Source organism: Fulmarus glacialis, unplaced genomic scaffold, assembly GCF_000690835.1.
Source record: "Fulmarus glacialis isolate BGI_N327 unplaced genomic scaffold, ASM69083v1 scaffold8964, whole genome shotgun sequence".
NCBI lineage: Eukaryota > Metazoa > Chordata > Aves > Procellariiformes > Procellariidae > Fulmarus > Fulmarus glacialis.
Window position 1 is genome coordinate 29,071 of NW_009207409.1, and position 20,061 is coordinate 49,131.

The 20,061-nt window shown below is 42.6% G+C and overlaps 1 protein-coding gene across 1 annotated transcript; it reads left to right on the top strand.

The window, feature by feature from the left end:
- The first annotated feature begins 659 nt into the window (after nt 1-659).
- LOC104075545 (putative DBH-like monooxygenase protein 2) lies at nt 660-17,496 on the top strand. Its single transcript, XM_009576086.1, has 12 exons — nt 660-944; nt 3,969-4,115; nt 5,680-5,835; nt 7,052-7,135; nt 8,324-8,491; nt 9,442-9,544; nt 10,333-10,460; nt 12,273-12,364; nt 15,567-15,663; nt 15,880-15,939; nt 16,911-17,041; nt 17,316-17,496. Exons 1-12 carry the CDS (start codon nt 660-662, stop codon nt 17,494-17,496), a joined length of 1,632 nt encoding a protein of 543 aa, XP_009574381.1.
- Nucleotides 17,497-20,061: the final 2,565 nt, after the last annotated feature.

A 20,061-nucleotide genomic window follows, 5' to 3' on the forward strand; every position in this document is an offset into this window, starting at 1 on the left:
GAGGCTCTTTGTTTTTCATATCATTATGCTGAAAGGTCTTAGGCAGGGCAACAGATGATGCCCTTTTCTCCTTCTACTTATTCCCACCAAGGTATAGTGCATGGAGCAAAGGCATTTTTCTTATTCTACTATACCACTACAGTCCAGCCCTTACGTGCCACAGTAGCTTCCTCTGATAAGCCATGGCACCAAGACTCACCAGCCCGTTCCCAACAAACTTGCCAATAATCATCACACCAGCCAATAGGGTGGCATAGTCAACGTTCATTTCAACATTTGCAACAGAAAGGCAAGTTAGTCAGAAGAGCCCCTTTTCCTTGGTGAGGAGAGCCAGCATTCACCCACCCTAAGCAGTACTGGGCAGGAGGTAAACACTTTGTTGCCTTTTTTGGTCGTGTAGTACAAAACAGCTCTTAAAAATGTTTTAAGATATATATGGGATGGCCTGGTATGGTTTCACTGAGGCAGGGTGCCAGGCATATTATGTAAAGTGTTGATCTTTCCTACATGTTAAATTGGATATAGAACAGTTGGTTTCCACTCCTCCTTTCTGGCAATAGGCCCAGCCTCATGCCCTTCCATATAAACTGGGCCCCTCCTAGCAGAACAGTTGCCCAAGGTATCAGCAAGACTCAGAAACTGCACTGGTCCTGTTGATGATGGCAGTTCTCTTATCAAGAATCAAGGGTATGCTCTTCCTCTTGTTCCTCCCATGCTTTTGTTCTGGTCAGCCTGCACCTCCACCTCTGCGTTTCTCCATCTTCCTGGATCCTTCAAAGATGGTCTACCTCCGCTGGGACCATGACGAACAGGAGCTGATGACGTTTGAGCTGCAGGTCCATACAACTGGCTGGGTGGCATTTGGATTCAGCTCTCATGGAGAGTTGCCTGGATCTGACATTGTGATAGGAGGTGTCTTCCCAAATGGCAGCATCTACTTCTCTGTAAGTTGAAAAGACTTCGTCTGCATCCCCCTTTGCCAAGGGTCATGCTCCAAGTATATTGGCTTGAAAGCATACGGGCTCAACTTGCTAAAGATAGATGTCCGAGGCCATTTGAGATCCTTAGTTGTCATGGCCTCTGACTGACAGTCCAGAAGAGCCCAGGTCTTCTGGAGGTCCTGTGTCATGCCTGCTAGCCCCATAACAGATACCAGAGATACCCTATGGTATCCCAGATGGCACTAGATGATGTTGTTTAGGCAAATAAACTGATCCCACGTGCAACTCAAAACCACAGCCAGAACCCATTAGCTATGACTAAAGCAATCACCTACCATGAAGGTAGAAGAGGCTGCTGGGAGTGGAACTTCCGATTCATCCAAACCAGAGGTCAGTTCAGCCAGGAGTCAGATGTGAAACTCTCATGTTTTCCCTCACTGAAGCTTTTCAAAGGTTAATTTACTTGGTTTCCTCTGTAGTAAGTGGAGACGTGTTCCCCTGCAAAGGTTGCTTCTTCCTGAGAGTCTTAAATGTCTCCTCTAGGAATAGGATAGGACATCCTTGGGACTTGCTGTTTTTAAAATTGTCTGTAAAGGCAACCACTAAGGATAGATGCCTGATGTTAAAACAGCTGGAGATTAGAGGAACAAAATGCCACTGAAGGTGCTAAATACAAAACCAGGCTGTTGATTTGTTTTGTTTTGTTTTGTTTTGTTTTAATCGTGAAGGAGAAAGAGGCAGTTTAATATTATTCTGCTACAGAAAGAAAAAGAGTTTACACTGATGAAGTGTTTGCCAGTCACAGTGGTTTTATTTTGTTCAGCTGTTTTCAGTTCCCTTTTCACACAACAGTAAAATGTGTTTTGCATGAAATATGTCTTGGTGCTTGCTTGTCTAAAATGGATGAACTTTGGAGGGGTTGAGGTAGCTAGCCTTACTTATGGTCATTAGTTCGTTGCAAAACCGGTCTTGTAATACCAAGTTTTGAAATCTTTTTGTGATTGTGACACAGACAGGGTATTTTTGGCTGTGAATGACCACAGGGAAAAAAATTATCATCTGTTTAGAAGAAACACTTGTTCTTTATTCTTTAATAATGATTTTTTTAAAAGTGATTTGGGGTAAAACTAAAGCATTTATTTTCTGCTAAAAGAACATCCTGAGAGGAAAAATTTAAGGGTTTGGTTTAAAAAATATTAAACATTCCATTATTTTCAGAAGAGATGTTTAACATTTTCAATGTTTTTCTGCATTGGTAGCTGAAACTCTTTGTTTATTTAGAAAATAATTTTGGTCCTACAAAAGTTTTAGGTTTTTTCAACTCTTTTACATATCAGAAAACATATCCCAATTATTTAGGTCCAGAGACACTCCAGTAAGCAAACACATTAATGACCACAAAAATCCACATTTGCTCAGTAGGCGCTGTATCACATCCACTGAACCTGTGGAACAGACAGTTTGAAGGAAAAATATGCTAGTTACTGTAAATAGAGTTTAAGTGGCTTTTTTCCATCTGTGTTCTTCCTTCTAACCCTCTTTCTCTCACAACCTTGGTTTTTGTTTTAATTTTCCTTTTTACTACAACCATAACAAAGTCATCACCTGAGTAATGTCCAATGCATGAAAAACTAGCAAAAAAGGCTTGTTTTCACAAAGGTGCGGGGTTTTTTCAGCTGTTTACTGCCTTCCTCTTTCATAAGGTGTATTTAATTTTCAGTATTTTATTTATTTCAAAGTAGCTTATCTGCAGACTACTTATCTTTGATTTTTGATCTTTTAATGAAAGAGTGCAACAGGTATTTGAAAATAGTAGCAAAACAAAAGCTGTATTTTCAAACTATGATATGTCCCTCTGTAAATTCATCATTTGGGTTAGAGAAAATTGCTTAGAGTATTCTGAAAATCCAAATTCATGGATAAATTCAAGAAGAAGAAAGAATACTAGAGGAGATACTGGGAAATTTAGCAAAAGCTGTAAGCAGGTTTTGAAACAATCACTTAAAGGAACAGAGATGGGAGGAAAAATATCAGGAAGGATTTCACATGAAAATATTCTTCCTTGACCAGACTGTTGTCTGGTAAAATTTTTCTCTTCTCTTTTATCCCTCCAAAGTTGAATACTGCAGCAAAACTTTTCAGTGTAGCACTTAACAGCTGTACGTTAGGGAGACATTTGCTTTATTATGTTTCAGGTTTCTCTTTGAGAGATTTTCATCATGTCTGCAGCCACTGCCTTCTCATTTCTGGTCATTTGAACTCCTTTGCCACAAAAATATGATGTGATCTCAGTCAGTCGACTTGGAGCTTTATTCCTTTTTATCCTTCTTCCCTTTCCACAGTCCCACCTTTTCACGTTGTATTTTCATAGCAGCAGTTATTGTGGCCCATTCTGTTCCCAGTGAGATTTCTACAGGAACTAGACATTTAGATGCTTCTCAAACTCTGCCTCATGTTTCTGTGCCTTTTTACTGAGTAACAATTGCATTTGATTACCTCAGTCATGCATTATTTGTCGTTTTCACAATGCCTATGCTGCTAAAGCCATTGGTCAGCTTGTGGTTTCTAGGAGAGCTTAGCATCCATAACCAGGCCCAGGTTCCAGGTGGTATGGAAAACCGAAGAGTTAAAGTAGAAGCTTTGGTAGGCCCAAAATATTTTACTTTTGAACTACCTCTGTAGTAGCTTATTTTACTTCCCACCCTGTGTGGTTGAGCCAGATGTGCTAAAATGAGCAGGTCACTCAGGGAGCAGGGAAGATCCTCTAGGATCCATCCTATCCAGGCCATCCTCTGGGCGATGGGACCCAGGGGCTGCTCTTTCCTTGAGCAGTTGGATATAGCAGGGACTGGATGTGAGTTCTCTTCGATTGGTTTGTGGAAATCACCAGTGAAAGCAGAGGAGCTTTTTTGGAGAATGAAATGCTTTGATTTCAGGTCCCACCAGCATTACATGGAAACATGACTTCTCGGAGTGTAGGAAGCTCTTCTCTTCTTTCTATGGCTTTGACCACTGTTCCTTTTCCAGGATTGTCATGTGGTAGATGAGGCAACCATTGAGGAAGACGAGAGCCAGGACTACCAACTGCTGTCAGTGACAGAGAATGAGACCTCCACCACCATGCTGTTCAAACGCCACCTCCGGACATGTGACCCAAACGACCTGGATATCACAGTAAGACAGGGGACTGCTGAAGCAACATCCCAAAAAACCTGCTTTCATGTCCCACTGTACTCCCAGATCCCTAGGATCAGATCTGAGAATGATAGGTTTTTATCACAACAGTACAATAAGAGGAATATACAGAAAAATATGGGACCGTATGGCCACATTTATAATGCCCATTTCAAGGGCACTATATTGATGTATTTGATGTTTTTTACAATGTTTTCCATCAAAGAATAGGGAAGATATGAATCTCAACATTTTCTTAAGCTTGAACACAGCTCTTCAAAATTTTGCCCATTTCTCTGTCTCTCTCTTGTTTGTCACATATAAAAAACAATCTAGTATGGTTTTTATGTGCCTAATATAAGGCAGTATTTTGGTAAGAATTATGTTTAGAAAATTCAGAATGCTTTGATAATCTCAGTCCTTCTCTCTTGGAAGAGCTTCATACTGGTATTGACTGACATTAAAAACTTGGCCAATCCAAGTCGGTATTTTAACTCAGAGATTTTTCAAAAATATGCTTTGCCAAAGTTCACAAGCACAGTAATGCACACCGTTTCAGAACTCTGCATATGTAGATAGTGTTTACACTGTTTCACTTTTACTTGAGGGACCTCTGGGTAAATCAGCATTATCCAAGGCTTAGCCCACTCAAAAATATTTGTCCAGAATTAGGTATGCATTCACCATTTTTCCAGAGTGCAAATACATGTGCAAATGACTGGATAGATGCCTTTGTGGTCACAAACCTTCTTAATGACCTTCACTAGTTGAAAGAAATATAATCCCGTTCTGAATGGGAAGAACCTACAGAGTTCCGTGGCTACTGCTGTCCTTACATGATGGGGCAGATGCAGGCGGGTCATTGAGTGCATTCATGCTCGACAGTAGCTGCTAGTGGGGAATCACGGGACTACAGTTTTGTTAGCTTTTTGTGTAAGTCCCTTAGTAATTCTTTGTAAAAATTGCCCAAAGAGCATTAACAGTATATATAGACATATGAACTGCATCTGCTTGCTCTAGGATATGCAAAAATCTGAAAATCCGATCTTTAGCACCATTGTACAGCTTCCACAGCTAGAACAGTATCCAGACACTCAGTGTCTAAACATTTAAACACAAAATGATGCAGGTTCTGAAATCTTATAAATCCCTTACAGCTTTTTCCCAGCTTTCTTTCATTTCACATACCAACACTTTAAATCCATGCACGTTTCAATAACGTGTGTGGAATGACAGTGGGTACAGCTTTCCTAGGGTCTTTTCTAGCCAGCACCCTCTCTTTGGGAAAAAAAAATCATGTCTGTGTCTGGACAAGACAAATCTGGTGCGTTAAACTGCTTACTTTCTCTTGTGTGTTCTGACATATTGTCTGAGTGTCTGGGTACATACCAAATACATACAGTCATATTATTTTAGATTACTTTTCATTGCATATGGCTAGTATGTGGATTGTGTTTTAATACATGTGTAGTGGTATAAGGCATGTGATGTGGGGTGAATACCTGTGTGTGTGGTTGATGGGAAGGAATGAAGGAGAGTTTCCAATTAAACACTCCCATTACAGGTAGACACAGCACGCCTCGTTGCTGCCTTTGGTACTGATGACACAGTCCCATTCTTTAAAGGCCAAATATTTTCCAAGTCCCTTTTCTTGTTGAGGTTCAGAAGCCCATCAACTGACCCTAAAATATTCTTCACCTATGACCTGAGGCTGGACAATGTAAGTATTGGACAAGAGCTTTACTTGGCATGTTAAAAGATTTCCCCTTCTTCCTCCTTTCTTTGCAAAGTTGATCATGCCCATGCTGGAGGTTTGGATTGCACAGGTGCAGAAATGGACATGACTGATCTTTGAAACATGCAAATAGAGCTGGCAAGAGTAGGAATGAAGTGGAAAGGGAAGGCTTGCTGTGTGGAGGGTAAAGGGCTTATTTGTTAGGAAAATGCTGTAAGATGCAGCCTGTTCCCTTGACTAGAATTTAAGGAGCCAAACACAGGCTGTGGTGCTATTGAATTGCAATATAATTATTAACTCAGGCATGTATGTATACAGGTCTATTGTCCCATCCATGTAGACCCACAAAAAGATATCTATAATATACTGAAGATATTTACTGATTCCCATCTTAGTTTTGTGGGAACTACACCATATCACGGAGAAGAGAAATAATGGAAATACATTTAAATGCTTTGTGACAAGCCTGGCTAAGAGCTCAGAAAATGCAATATACGCTACTGTGTGCGCTGCCTCCAGTATTAACTTATGCAGCATCTCAGTGTCAGATATAAGGATTTACCAGGAGAGCTGGAGCCCCCCATTAGCATCACCTCATGGTACATGTGCCATCCTTGTCAAATGGAGTCCAAAAGCACCAGCTCAGTGTGGTATTGCATTAACACCTTCCTTCTTTAAACAGCATCAGCCCACACAGTCAGCACTCACTCAAGGCACAGCAGCATCTGCTGATCAGTGTGGGCAACATTCCATAGTAAAGAGGGCATTATTTTTATGTAAAGATTTGTGGGATTAGTGCTATCATGTGTTGTGCTTGTGACTCCAGAAAACCGGCAATAAAAAACGTGGATTGAACCGAATGGACATTTCCTATGCTCGGTTCATGTTACAAGAGGCAAATTAGTAATGCAATTCCCTTTTGGAAAAAATACAGAAAAAATCTGAAAGAAGAAGAATTTAAGACCTGGTGGAGCTGACAAACGTGTTTACCTTCACCAGAATACAGTTTCATCTTCTTGACCCTTTAATCCTCTCACTCATTGCAACCAAAAACCAATTAGACGCTTGCTGAATGCATCAGCCTTCCTGCCCCCTCCACTTCTCCCTGCACTGCCTCCCTTTGGCTTCTCCAGTTCCCTCCGCACGTTGTTGAGTTGTCAGGGGAACCTTCAGGTCACTCGTGTGTCTGTTTCTTTTCCAGTTTGCTGTTCCAGTTGAAGAAACCAAGTATGCCTGTAAATTTATCCCACTGCCCATGGTCAAGCAGAAACACCATATCTACAAGGTAAACTTGCAGGCTGTATTACTGGGGAAAGAACAGGACAGGACAGACTTGCTTCTTCAATCACGTGTACAAGTCTGTCTTTTACAGCATTTTAGTATAAATTTGGGAGCATTCCATCTGTCTTTCACTGCCATTCGGATGAGCTAACTAATTTGTCCGGCTTGCGTGGAGATAAACTCTCTCTTGTTTCTAGCTTTGGAAGTACCTTTGCCTTTATGTACATCACACCTGAAGAAACCTTGCTACAAGTCTGATGTCTCAGTATAGTGAGCTCAGGCCATGTTACCTGCTGGTAACTTTGAGAGCAAAAGGAGCCTCCAGAATTTTCTATATTTGAAAGGACTTTTGCTTTTGTTCTTGGACTTGCTGACAATATTTGTATAAAAAGCAAAACTAACATTTTTGCAGTCCTGTTTTCAAGATTCAATATGCAAAAAAGAAGAGCAAAATAAAGAAACAGGAACTTTCCAAAGCAAGCCTAATTTACTTCTCAAATTAAGATAACTTTGCTTCAAGGTCAAGCAACCCTTCTTAGTTTTGTGGGTTCTGAAGGTTTAAAAACAGATGTTCCACTGCAATGGCATAAGACAAAATTTCATAAGGAAGAATTTCCATGGACTGGAAAAAAGAATTAGACAGGTAATCCTATAGAATAAACTCCGGAGCTTTCATCAGTTCTTGTGGTAACATCAGGATTTTGAGGCCTGATCTCATCAGTGCTGCTAAGAAGTTCAGTGATTAATGAACAGATCCAGGTTATTTGCAGGGTTTACTTTAAACTATCTTGATTATAGTACTTTTGGCACAACTGAGGGAGCAGTGAATTATAGTGAACCTGAGATCAAGGTCCCTTATCTTGCTTTGCAGCCAAGAAAATGGTGTATGAGCTAAACTATTTACATTTCTAGTCTGGAACCACATCTGCCCAGCATAACAGGTCAAATAGACACCCCTGTGATTCTGATTAAGGGGATGCGCTTTATAGGAAGATGCAAATCCTTTCTGGAAAAATGGACTCTGCTGGTGCATACCGAAGTGAGTAGATAAATCATCCAGTTCACCATCCATTTTGCAAATCAGATTATATCTGTTTGCCTAAGCTATGGTTAACTGCTCTTTCTGGTTGCCTGAGAAAGAAATATTTTAGGGTTGACAATAACTTTTTTTTGCTCTTTCTATTGGTTACAGTTCGATCCAGTAATAACACCCCACAACATAACCTTGGTTCATCATATTCTTATTTATGGCTGTGGCAATGCCAGCGTGTTACCCAGTGGCATAGATGATTGCTATGGAGCCAATCCAGATTTTTCCCTGTGCTCTCAGGTGCTTATGGGCTGGGCTATTGGAGGACAGGTGAGTCTGCAGGGCCCACTCCCTTCCCCATTTCTTTTTACGAACAGTAGTACCTTGTTGTCAGCTTGTCCAGTAAGACCCCACGGTCCTGCAGGGCCACCCAAGCTGGGGAAGTTTCCCCATACTGTCCCCACTCGAGTCTACTTCTGCTGCATCAAGTGATGGTGGCGATTTCTACGTAATTGTCGATACTCTGCATATGTGTGTATGTTATCATCATACCTGCATTAAACAAGTTTTATATGTCACGTAGGAAGGCTTTCATTCTGACCTTTTGATAATGTTGCCATTAATTTCACAAAAATCTCCTTGTGCTAGTCTTGCATAACAGAAAGAAGTGTACCTACTTTCTGCTTTTTTTTCTACTGGCTCTGCCTCTTTTTCAGCAGAGTAAAATTAAAAGTTCAGTGAAATAGGTGCTTGTGGCTGAGTGGCCTACTTAGTAGTCAGTGCTGCACAAATTTTAGCATCTATCTTGTGATGGTCACTTTGCCTTTCAGAGCAAAAGGTATTTTGTATTTCTATAGTATGCATGTGCATGGGGATGGAGAGAGGAAGGAGATAAGTTTTAGACAAAACCCTTATATTAATTTTATTCAGATTTTATATTATGCAGTGCCAATACCGATATGAAATTTGCTGCCAAAGTATACACATACTATAACCATTTCCTATTAAAAATAGTATAAAAATAAAAATGAAACTAATCAAAAGGATAAGTGAAAAATAAATTTTGAAAATTCTTCCTTGTTCTGATTCAGAAGGAAAAGAAATGGAACTGGCAGAATTTCCCCCAACATTTTGATTTCTAACAATGTCTAAATAAATATTCAGAGATGCAAGAAAATAAAAGCTTTCTTTTTGTAAGTTTTCAATCAAGAAACAACAGAGAAGTGTTAAAAGCTAACTAATTTGTATAACTTTATTCCTCCTCTTCCTGTTTCCACAAGACTTATCAATTTCCAGATGAAGCTGCAGTTTCCATAGGGACACCTTTGGATCCTCAGTACATCCGGCTAGAAATCCATTACAGCAATTTTGACTTGTTACCAGGTGGGTAATGCTGGGCAGTTGTCTGACAAAGAACAGCCTCAGGATGGAAGCCTCAGACCTCACCTACATGGCTATTAGAAACCAGCTTCTGCATGAGACATTTCCATATGTTGCTTAGTACCACCTTCAGGACAGTAAGAAGGAACTGGACTGGGCTCCCATTCAGGAAGAACTTTAACTTTAGAAACATAGATAGTTATATCTGCTTAGATTAGACACGTCTTACCATCCAAAAAGCTGAGCACATCTTCCTGCTGTGATATTACCAGGAGTGTCAGGGAAAACGTCAGGGAAGTGTGGGCATCATGGGAAAAAGGAGCAGAGTGGGAAGGGACCGAGTGGCTGTGGGAGAAATAGGTGTACCAAGGGTCAGGATGAAGTCCTGAGAACCTAGTAATACCACCTCAGGCTTCTACCATGACCTTCAGCACTCAATCCCTATGACAGATGATGAAGAATGCCACCACGGTATTTGCTATCATTTTACAGAAGGGGAAACAAAAGTGTGGAGTGATTTTATGGGAATCATCTGAGACTATGAGCAGGGCTGGATCCAGATGCACTATGAGTGAAGATCTGTGCAACTGTGCACCTTGCATGACTTTGAGGCTGCACATTACAGTGGACCATACCACAGGGGTAGGGTGGAGGGCTTAGGCCTTCCTGTTAATCTGTCCCTGCTCCCAACCTGTGACTGGGAAAGAGACACGATATGTGTTGTCGCTTCAGGCCCCGCTTCTGCTGTTTCTGGAGACATTGCTGAAGGAGCGGTCATTTTTCTTTTACAGGTTTGATCGACAGCTCAGGGGTACGAATCTACTATACTCCAGAGCTACGGAAACATGATGTGGGGATTCTGCAAACAGGCATCTTCTCTTTCCCTTACGGCTTTTGCAATTCCAGCCAGTTTGATGAAGTGAGTGTGGGGAAAGCCGTCTTGATCTTTCCCACTTTGGGTTTTCATCTTGCTCTAGACATGTCCAAAAGCCATTTGGTGCAGGGTCCGTCTTAGCCTCCATTTCTGCATGTTGCAAAATGAGTATCTATTCCAATAAAACTGCTCAGCAGACACCCAAGATTTGGCCCAAGAGCATTAGCAGACCTGTGTAAGCATGTCAGAACCATGGCTCGAATACCCATTCACCCCATCTAAGTGAAAGGGAAACAACACCCAAGGGATGTAGTGACTTCCCAAGACCCCCCAAGAGAGATTGCTCCACCACATGCAAGAGGCCTTTGTCCTGCCATAGGTGTGTGGTACTGGTGTAGGAAGGCAGGTACTAGGCTGGAAGGATGTGGTGCTCTCTCTCAGGTCAAGAAGATACCTCTAGAGCAGAGATCTAACATCCCTCAAATCACAGCCAAGAGGCTGCTAACAATAATCAGCTCCGATGGACTGTGGGATCCAGGGGATTCACAGGTCCCTCCAGGACTGCTAGATGTGAGGTTGCCACTTTCCCCTTTCCTAGGCGCAGCAGGTGCTAAGGCTGGGGGCAAACTCCAAAGACACAGACACCCCCCACCCCACCCAAACACACACGCTCAGAGAGCAGACCCAGCTGGCCACAAACAGATCAACACAGACAGGAGTACAGTACCTTTACAGGCACCACACAGGCACGAACAACACCCACAGGAGCATGGACAACACAAATGACGCAATCCTCTTCCTCCTCTCTGATTAATCAGGCTTGAAGTTCACTAGAGGAACATAACTGTGAGCACACTCACTCAGCTCCCATACATAATCACGTTTGCTGGTCACTCCAATTTCTGGTGCAGACCATAAGTCCCTTCAGCATCCGTGCCCAGGCCCAGGGCTGTGTTACGCAGTCTCTGGCCTGGACCTTGGGTCTTTCTAGCTTGAAGTTTCCTAGTGGATCATCCCACCCCAAAACCACAGGCACACACACATACACAGTATAGAGAGCACACTCACACAGAAAATAGTTAGGAACAGAGTTTAATAAGATAGTCTAAATTGCAGGTACCAGGTTTGGTCAGACAAACATACTGACCAGCATACTGACTCTTAAGTACAACTGGACTCTCCTCTTCCTCTCTCCATTTTCCCATGTTTCTTTCTCTCCTTCCCTACCTTCGACCTCTTCCCTAAGCATCCCACAATAAATTTGGCACATTTCCACAATCCACTTAGAATACCCCGTAAGTTTTACACAGTCCCACAATCCCCCTCGAACAACCCATAAGTTTGCTTCCTCTTATGAGGCCTGAGGTAATCTTGTTTTTTGTCTTTTCATCAAAGATTTTTCTTTGGACCTTTTAAGGTCTACATTTTGATGGTTCTTTTAACGGCCTGTTGATCAGCGTCTTACAATTTCTGCTTTTACTCTTTCTATTATCTGCTCTTTCTTAGAGTTCATGTATCTGCATGTTTAACTTATTACCTCTCCTGTATCTTGTCTTAGTTTTTTACATAGCTGATAGCAAGATATGCTTACAGTACCCAGCATGGGATACCACAAACTCAGACAACTATGCCACAGTACCTAAAGCCAGAAAAGCAATTTTCAGAAAGGCTCACCAGAGCAACCTTTCAATCAGTAGTGACCTACATGAGGAAATGGTCTTAAACCTCCCTTCTAAAAAAAAATATTAAGCTGACAATTACACAAGTTCCATCAAGCTTTTGACTTGATGGGCAGGCCTGAAACGCAGTGCTAAGTTCTGACTGCCAGGCTCTGACCTACTTCATTCTGAACTGCAGATGAACGGGATGGCGGTTCCAGATATGCATGTCTTTGCCTACTTGCTTCACACCCACCTGGCTGGAAGAGGACTAAAAGCTGTTCAATACCGGTAAGAGAAGCAAACTCTCAGTATTGCTGCCCGTGCCACAGGATCAGTCCCTGCCTCTTGGGCTAGACTGGATGAGAATGATATTCCCAGATTAGTCTCCATCTGTCTGTCAGTGCAAGAGACTCTTCAGTGTCTGAATTGTAGTACAAAGAACTAGCTCCTCGGGAAAGGGTCAGCTGAGCAGAGAGTATGAGACCGGGACTGTGCCTCCTGTTAAATAAAACAGGTCCAGGCAGTGAGCTCAAGCACTGGGCTGCTGCTCATTCACACTAGTCAGCTGCTAGACAGTGCCCTTGCATAGCTTGGTCCTGCTAACCAGACTCACGCTGAGGCTACACAGGCACAGTTCTGGGGATTGCGTGTACCAGTTCCGATGGGCTGCATGGGCAAAACTACACTGGGTTTGGTTTCCTCCACCATCCTCCCACACTAAAAACTTCAGCACTCTCTGATCACACCGCAGCCCATGAAACATGAATTCTCAGTTTCAAGCTATGACAATAGCAAATCATGGTCTGCAGCATAGCATTTGAACACTACTTCAGACACTCAGAATTTGAAAAAAAAACAAAACGCAGAACTAAAAAACAATTGTGCTTTAAGCCAATGAGGAATCAGAGAAGTCCAAGTGCTTTATAGTATAGGTATAAGGCCTAACTCCTCCTTAGGTTTCTAATTTCAGAATGACCCAACATGAGACAAGCACCACACTGCAGACAGTTACAGGGAGACACACTTAGTTCATGCTAGTGAGCCAGAGAACAATGCACGATCCTATGGTATTTAGCAATATGGGTGTAGCCCAAGATGTCGCAGTGACACTCTAAACTTAGAGTGCTCACTGCGACACCTTCAAGATCAAGTTCCCTGCTTGTCTACATGACTTTGCTGGTGCATGCTCTGGGGTATGATGTGAGTCCCATCTGGAATGGCAGGGGGAAACTTTGACATTGCCTTAGACGATTGTGCTCTGACGCCAAATCCCCAGACCCCTGCACTGTCTCACATACTGCCTCACATGCTGATTCACTCTGCAGGAACCCCACACATACTGAGTTGATTATGTAGGTATGCAGGGAACCTGAACTGCACTGTATGCAAGCTGTGGAAGACAGGAGAGTACCTGGCCCCCCACAACCAATGCAAAGCTGAGTTATGAGCAGAGCAGATGTTGTCTAGTTTGGCTTCTAAGCACACATATGAAATACCATTCAGAAGAATCTAGGCTGTTCCAGAGGGCACATCTGCCCTTGAAGATGGCCTTCCTCAGTTATCCTTAAACACCAATGGCACCCTACAATCAAACATGGTTTAAACACCCTGGCCCTGCACCTCTTTACCCAGTCCCCAGCATGTGAAGGAATGGGGCCAAGTGACTAGAAGCTCCTTCAAAGGCAATCTCAGAAACATGGGTTTTCTGATGGGTATTTTCCCCTCTCTGGCCAGTGGTATCTGCAAAATACTCACCTAGCAGCCTCTGTAACCTAACTGTGACATGGCAAAAGCAGGGGAAAACTTTTTAAGAACCTTAGGAATCAAACTTGATCTGCTATAACTAACCTAAAGAAATGGGGATTTTGTAACTTGAAAGGTGCATTGTGAATGTGTCTGCTCCCCAATTATGCCTGTCTGTGTCTCTCAGGAGTTGCACATTATAGCTGATAAATGTGGTTGTCTCTTGGAAAAGGAGCAAAGTAGACATCAGAAACCCTATCGGCTTCAAAGCCATCCCTCAGTTTCAATGCTGGTGATCTCCAGCCCAAACTGGCCTGACACTTGGATTGCTATGCTAGACAGCAAGAGAAGAGGAGGAGCCTCCCTCTGTCTCACTAGCTAGCATCTTCCAAGTGCATGCTCCAAGTAGCAGGGAGTGATATAATCAGGAGAGTTTTCCTTAGGCTTCAGAAGAAAATGGAAGGTTCTGTCTTGTTGCTAGGAATCAATTGAGGTCAGTCTAAAGAGGACTAAGTCAACCGTTCAATTTACTTAGGATGAGCATATATCTGAGAAAGGACCTTTACAGAATTTACCATGATAGGACCATGTCCTGAAGCCATCTCAAGCACAGGCTCCAGAGCAGAAGGTCAAGTGCTTGAAACACCTTCTGAACAGAGATGATTCAGGTACAGTGAGCAGTTGGGGTGACCATTTTTTTTCTGGGATTTCCCCTGTAACATGTAGGATAACTATGTTGTTCTTAGTCACTTGTCCAATTAGTGGAGACCCCAGACTCTTTGGAGCTTGACCTTGGCAGAATATAGCAGATTGTGATCTTTGATAGCAATTTAGGGGCAGGCCTGACTCCTTTTTAGGTGTTAATTCCCGAATACCCCAGCATAGGCCAAAAGTCACACATAGCCAGTATGAGTGACTTAGCTAGAGCTATTTTGTTCCGTATAATAGCAGTAGGTTTTGGCTCCTGCTCTTTATGCAAGTCGCATGGTACACAAAAACCATGTGTCACGTGACAGAGCATCTTCCTTCTTGACTTGAACCTTTGTAAAGCCTGGCCTCTAAGCCAGGTTCCTCCTTTCTGAACCCATTTTTCTATAAGGCGTAGCTAGCTGGACAGTAGCGTAAGCCTACCAGTTCACCTGCTCTGAGCTGCCAGCAGTCACAAAGTGGGCCTACAACAAGCAAGCAGGGTGTGCGACAGCTGCTGGGATGGCCTGGCCGTGAGTGCCACAAGGATTGTGCGCTGGGTGCCTTGATGCACCTTGCAGTGTGCACTGTGGATGTACTTAGCAAGATCTAAGGACCTGTAACATGGATGGAGAAGCAGCACTCAAGCAGAGCAGAGATCACCTAAGCAGCAGTATCACAAAACACTGTAGAAATAGCAAGGAAGAACCCACATGCGATACTTCTGCGTCTGCAAGGGAGGTCCTAAAGAGCCTGCCAACTCTGCTGTGCTAGGGTCAGAGGAATTTAAACTGTGCATTTCATTATGCACAACAATTACTAACATGTAAAAAGTCCATATTTGGACTCCAGACCAGAGAGGGTTGGGTGAGAAATTTCAAGTGTGTGTTTGGGACTGACTGTCGCTGAAAATACGTTCTGTGAGCTACAGTACAAAAGAGATCAGGCATGATTTGTGGAGGGGATTTTTCTTGTCTCTGTTTATTTCATCCAGGAATCAGTTATTCCACACCCCTCCCTGGAAACATTATAACTTTCTCCCCTCGTTTGTCTTCCCCAGGAATGGTGAGCAGCTGGTGATCATCTGTGAGGACAATAAGTATGACTTCGGTCTGCAGGAGATACGGAACATGAAGGAAATCGTCATAGTCAAATCAGTACGTTCCTCCCCTGGGATGTAGCCATGAGCAGGCAGGCTGGGGAGCTAGCGAGCACCAGAGATGTCAGAGCACGTTGATATATTCTGTCCTTCATTCCACCTCAGGCTATGGCCCATTGTTTTCACACAGTTTCCTGGTTCCTCACATCGCGATCGGTTGTTTTGCGTGCTTTGCCTGTACAGCTCTGACAGTGTGACCTACTGTGTTCCGTAGGGGGATGAGGTCCTGGTCGAATGCAACTTTCAGACACTGGATCGGTCACAGAGTACTTTTGTAAGTTTGTTTTTCTACCTACAAATCTTCCATTGCTTTTAAAATTAGTTTAGCACCATCAAAATCTTTTGGGCAGACATATATCTCTTCCCCAAGCAAATATGTCCCTGGCAAAAGCTTCTTGTGTCAGACACAATATCATAGACATACTGAGGCATGCCTTGCACAGTAGCTCTCCAGCAAGACCTTCCTACTTATGAACAGATCCCAAAGCTATCTTGCATCTAATACCATGCAAGCTAACTCTTGTCCAAAACATCACATGCAAGTAGCGAAACTTGCAGCTGAGTTGGTTTTCAATCACTGAACACTCGGATTTAGTGGACAGGCAGAAGTCAAATACAGAAACTGACGTAATCTGGCAGCTGGATCTGATTTGGACTTCTCAAAATATGAACACATTCTTTTTTGTTCTTCATACTCAGACCAGGTGTCAGTTTTGCAGAACTTAGCATGTAAATAATTATTGTCATACTTCATAACTGATTTTAGAGCATATGTCATGCAGAGGAGTTAATAACGTTATTACACTTAGAAATGGGCACAAGAAACTAAGAGTCAACCTAAAGAGGGTTACAGAGTTTATATTCACAGAGAGCAACAGTGTTTGATTTGGTTGGGCCCATTCCAAGCACAGGGATCAACTGAAAAATTCTGATCTGGATGTCACACTCAGTTAATTCCCTGAATATTTTAGTTGAACTTTCCAAAGTTTCAGATTTTGGGATCAGTAGTCTTCCTGAAGGAAAGAATAGGTAGATTTAAGTTATAAAACCACAGAGCAGCCTATTTATCAGACTCTTGTGAGGATACTTTGATTCTCTGTTTCTAACTCTCAGACAAAGAAATTAATTCCTTTTTTTTCACCAGGCAGGATCTGCATGAGCTGTGAACAAGAGTGCTTTCCTGAGGAGAAATAGTCTCCTTGTTGTGTCTCAGCAGACCTCTGAGTCATCCTTGTGTCTTTGCAGGGTGGGCCAAGCACCATGAATGAGATGTGTCTCACATTCCTCTTCTACTACCCTCGTAACAACATCTCCAGTTGTATGGGCTACCCTGATATTTTGCATGTTGTGCATGCACTCAAGCAGGAGGCCTCAGAGTGAGTCCTGAGTTAACATGTTTCTGGAGGTAGCAGAGCAAAATGTAGCTATGAAGAATGGCAAAAGGAAAAGATAATGAAATGAAATGTTGCTGATAGGGAAGAAAGAGCCATGTCAAGTTGAGCTCCCTTGTTGCAGGAATCTATCAACTGTGATACTTGAACAATCTCTTCTCCTTTATCTTTTTTTCCCCTTCCTTTCTTTTTCCCTCCTTCCTCATCTTCTCATCGTTTGTCTTCTCCACCTCCCCATTACCCCTTACTCTGTCCTCAGTGCATTGGAAGGAATGATGGCCATGGACTTTGTTGACTGGAACAATGAGACTGTCAAAATTGCAGAGCATGCAGCCAAGGAGGCAGATCAATTCGTCATCATTAAAACCATTGATGTAAGTCCCCCTTCTGAGCAATTTGTGGTTGAGGAAATGGACTTGGCTCTGACGTTCCAAGAGTAAAGCACAGCTGACAGATAGAGCCAACACACAACACCTTGGGTAACATCAACTATTCACAGCTTATCCAAGGCTATAGGAACTGAAAGGGATTATGTGAATTATGAAGTCCTGTCTCTTAGGCTGCAGTTGCAAGTAACAGTCCAAGACAGTTAGTCACCACTAACTATTTAGTCACCATTTAGCTTTGAACTTAAAAAGATAAAAATTCTTCTCCAAAGAGGAAAAACACTCTTGCGTCTTGGTAATATAACAAGGGGTGATGCCATGGCAGTGCATTTTTGACAGAATGAGCAATAAAATAGTGCTGAAGGTCCCTCAGACAACGTGCATACAAAGGGAGTTAGGATGATCCAGAAAATCCACATACATGGGACATAGCTTCCTGGCTCTTACTTGTCTGGCTGTATTTCAGTGCATCAGTCTGGCACCTACTCATCTTAAAGATAAATAAGGGAAAAAATCTCTTACATTGAGAAAGGATTGAGATTCCATCTTCTTCTCGTCTCTCAGAGAGCTTCTCTGCTGCCTAGTTACGCATCCAGACAGCAAGAAAACTGACTAAAACGCATCTAAAACTTGCAGTGTTATGCTAGAGTCTTGCGGCTCCCAACTTAAAAACAGATCCCGTAATTTTATTTTTCCCTCTCTCCTTCCATCCCCAGGAACTCCAGAGAAACGAGACTGGTCTAGTCAGAGACATTATTATTCCAGAGCGGGCTGCCTGTCACAATCTTTCTGGACACCTCTCACTGCCGGGTCTGAAGGCTGCTGCAAACCTTCGTTTGACTGCAGTACGCACTTCTGAGTCATCAACCACCAAAGAAACTGCTTCACTTCCTCTACTTTCTCTCACACAGCTGGTGTTTGCTTGGCTTATCTTGGCCTCTGAGTATGGGAAGTGAGGGGCAGAATACCAGAACAGATCACTGGCCTGCTGAAGAAGTCTCTGTAATTACCACCTGGTAGCGGGGTATTCCAGATCTGATGGCCCTGAATGTGCGAGGATACTTACATAATAGAAAATTGTCTCCCTTTGGAAGAAATAGTTTCAACGGGCATTGGCAGTTATTTTATTTTCATAAAAAATACTTTCTAGTATAGTTTGTTCTAAATCAGAAAAGCAATGTACTATAATGCAGTGAAGACAGGAATACAGTCACCTCTTCAATAGCTGCTGCTGCTTAATTATTAAATCCAGAGCTTTCACAGATGGGCTGGTATATGTATTTGCTCACTGGCATTTCAGTAATCATTCTCTAGTCTCAAGCTATCTACATACTCCCTGTACTTAGGTCAGTATAGAAAACTAAGCTCCTTAGTTATTAAATAATGCATTTGATTCTAAAACTAGTCCTGCCATATCCAGCAAGAAAGTGTATTTTCCAATGACTGCATGGCAGAGAATTTACCTGCTGATTGACAGGTAATAATGAGACAATGACTTGGTGTTTACTGAAAAATAGACCTTATACACTGTCACATAGCAAACCTATGAATTCCAATTTTACAAAAGCTAAACCATTTGCTGTTCTCTTTTCTTGTATTTTTCCCCAATGTATACATGAGAATTAGAAGAGCAAATCTGATGATAGTTATGTTTTTTGCCATCATACTGACTCTTCCGAATTTCATATTTCATGCTGGTGCTTTCCAACAAATTCTCTCCCCACTTTCCCCAAGGCAGAGTCTCTGCTTATTTTGACAATAATTAGTACATCAGGTAAAAACGCCCTCAGACTTCAAAAGCAAGCATCACAAAACATCACAAAAAGAGTGATTAGGAGGGTAACTAATCACGCAGAGCAGATTCCTTCCTCGTTGGGCTGATGAACATTTATTAGCTAGTAATTATCTTGGCTAAAACTGAAGCATGGACAGAAAAAAAAAAAAAATTTGCCTTGAAGGCGAGCTCATGAAGAGAATCCACGAGATTCCAACAGAATCATCCAGACACCCAGAGCCATGTTCCAGATAAAACATACATTACTGAGATCATTGTGCTGGGCTTGGAAACATGATCTTCATTCTCACTAAACATTTTCCCCTTCAAATTCCTATGGGAATACATCACATTCCTTCTCACTCACAGCATAGCCAAGTCACAGCAAGGCCAGTAGTACTGAGTGACAAATTCATCCTCCCTTGTACTTAATGAGGGCAACACCCTTTAGGATAGGATAGGATAGGATAGGATAGGATAGTTCCAGTTGGAAAGGACCTACAATGATCATCTAGTCCAACTGCCTGACCGGACCGGGGCTGACCAAAAGTTAAAGCCTGTTGTTAATGGCATTGGGCTGACCGAAAGTGAAAGCCTGTTGTTAATGGCATTGTCGAAATGCCTCTTGGGGCATCGACCATGCCTCTAGGAAGTCTGTTCCAGTGTCTGACCACCCTCTCAGTAAAGAGCTTCCTAATGTCAAGTCTGAGCCTCCCTTGACACAGCTTTGAGCCATTCCCACGCATCCTATCACTGCATCCCAGGGGGAAGAGATCAGCACCTCCCTCTCCACCTTCCCTCCTCAGGGAGCTGTAGAGAGCAATGAGGTCGCCCCTCAGCCCCCC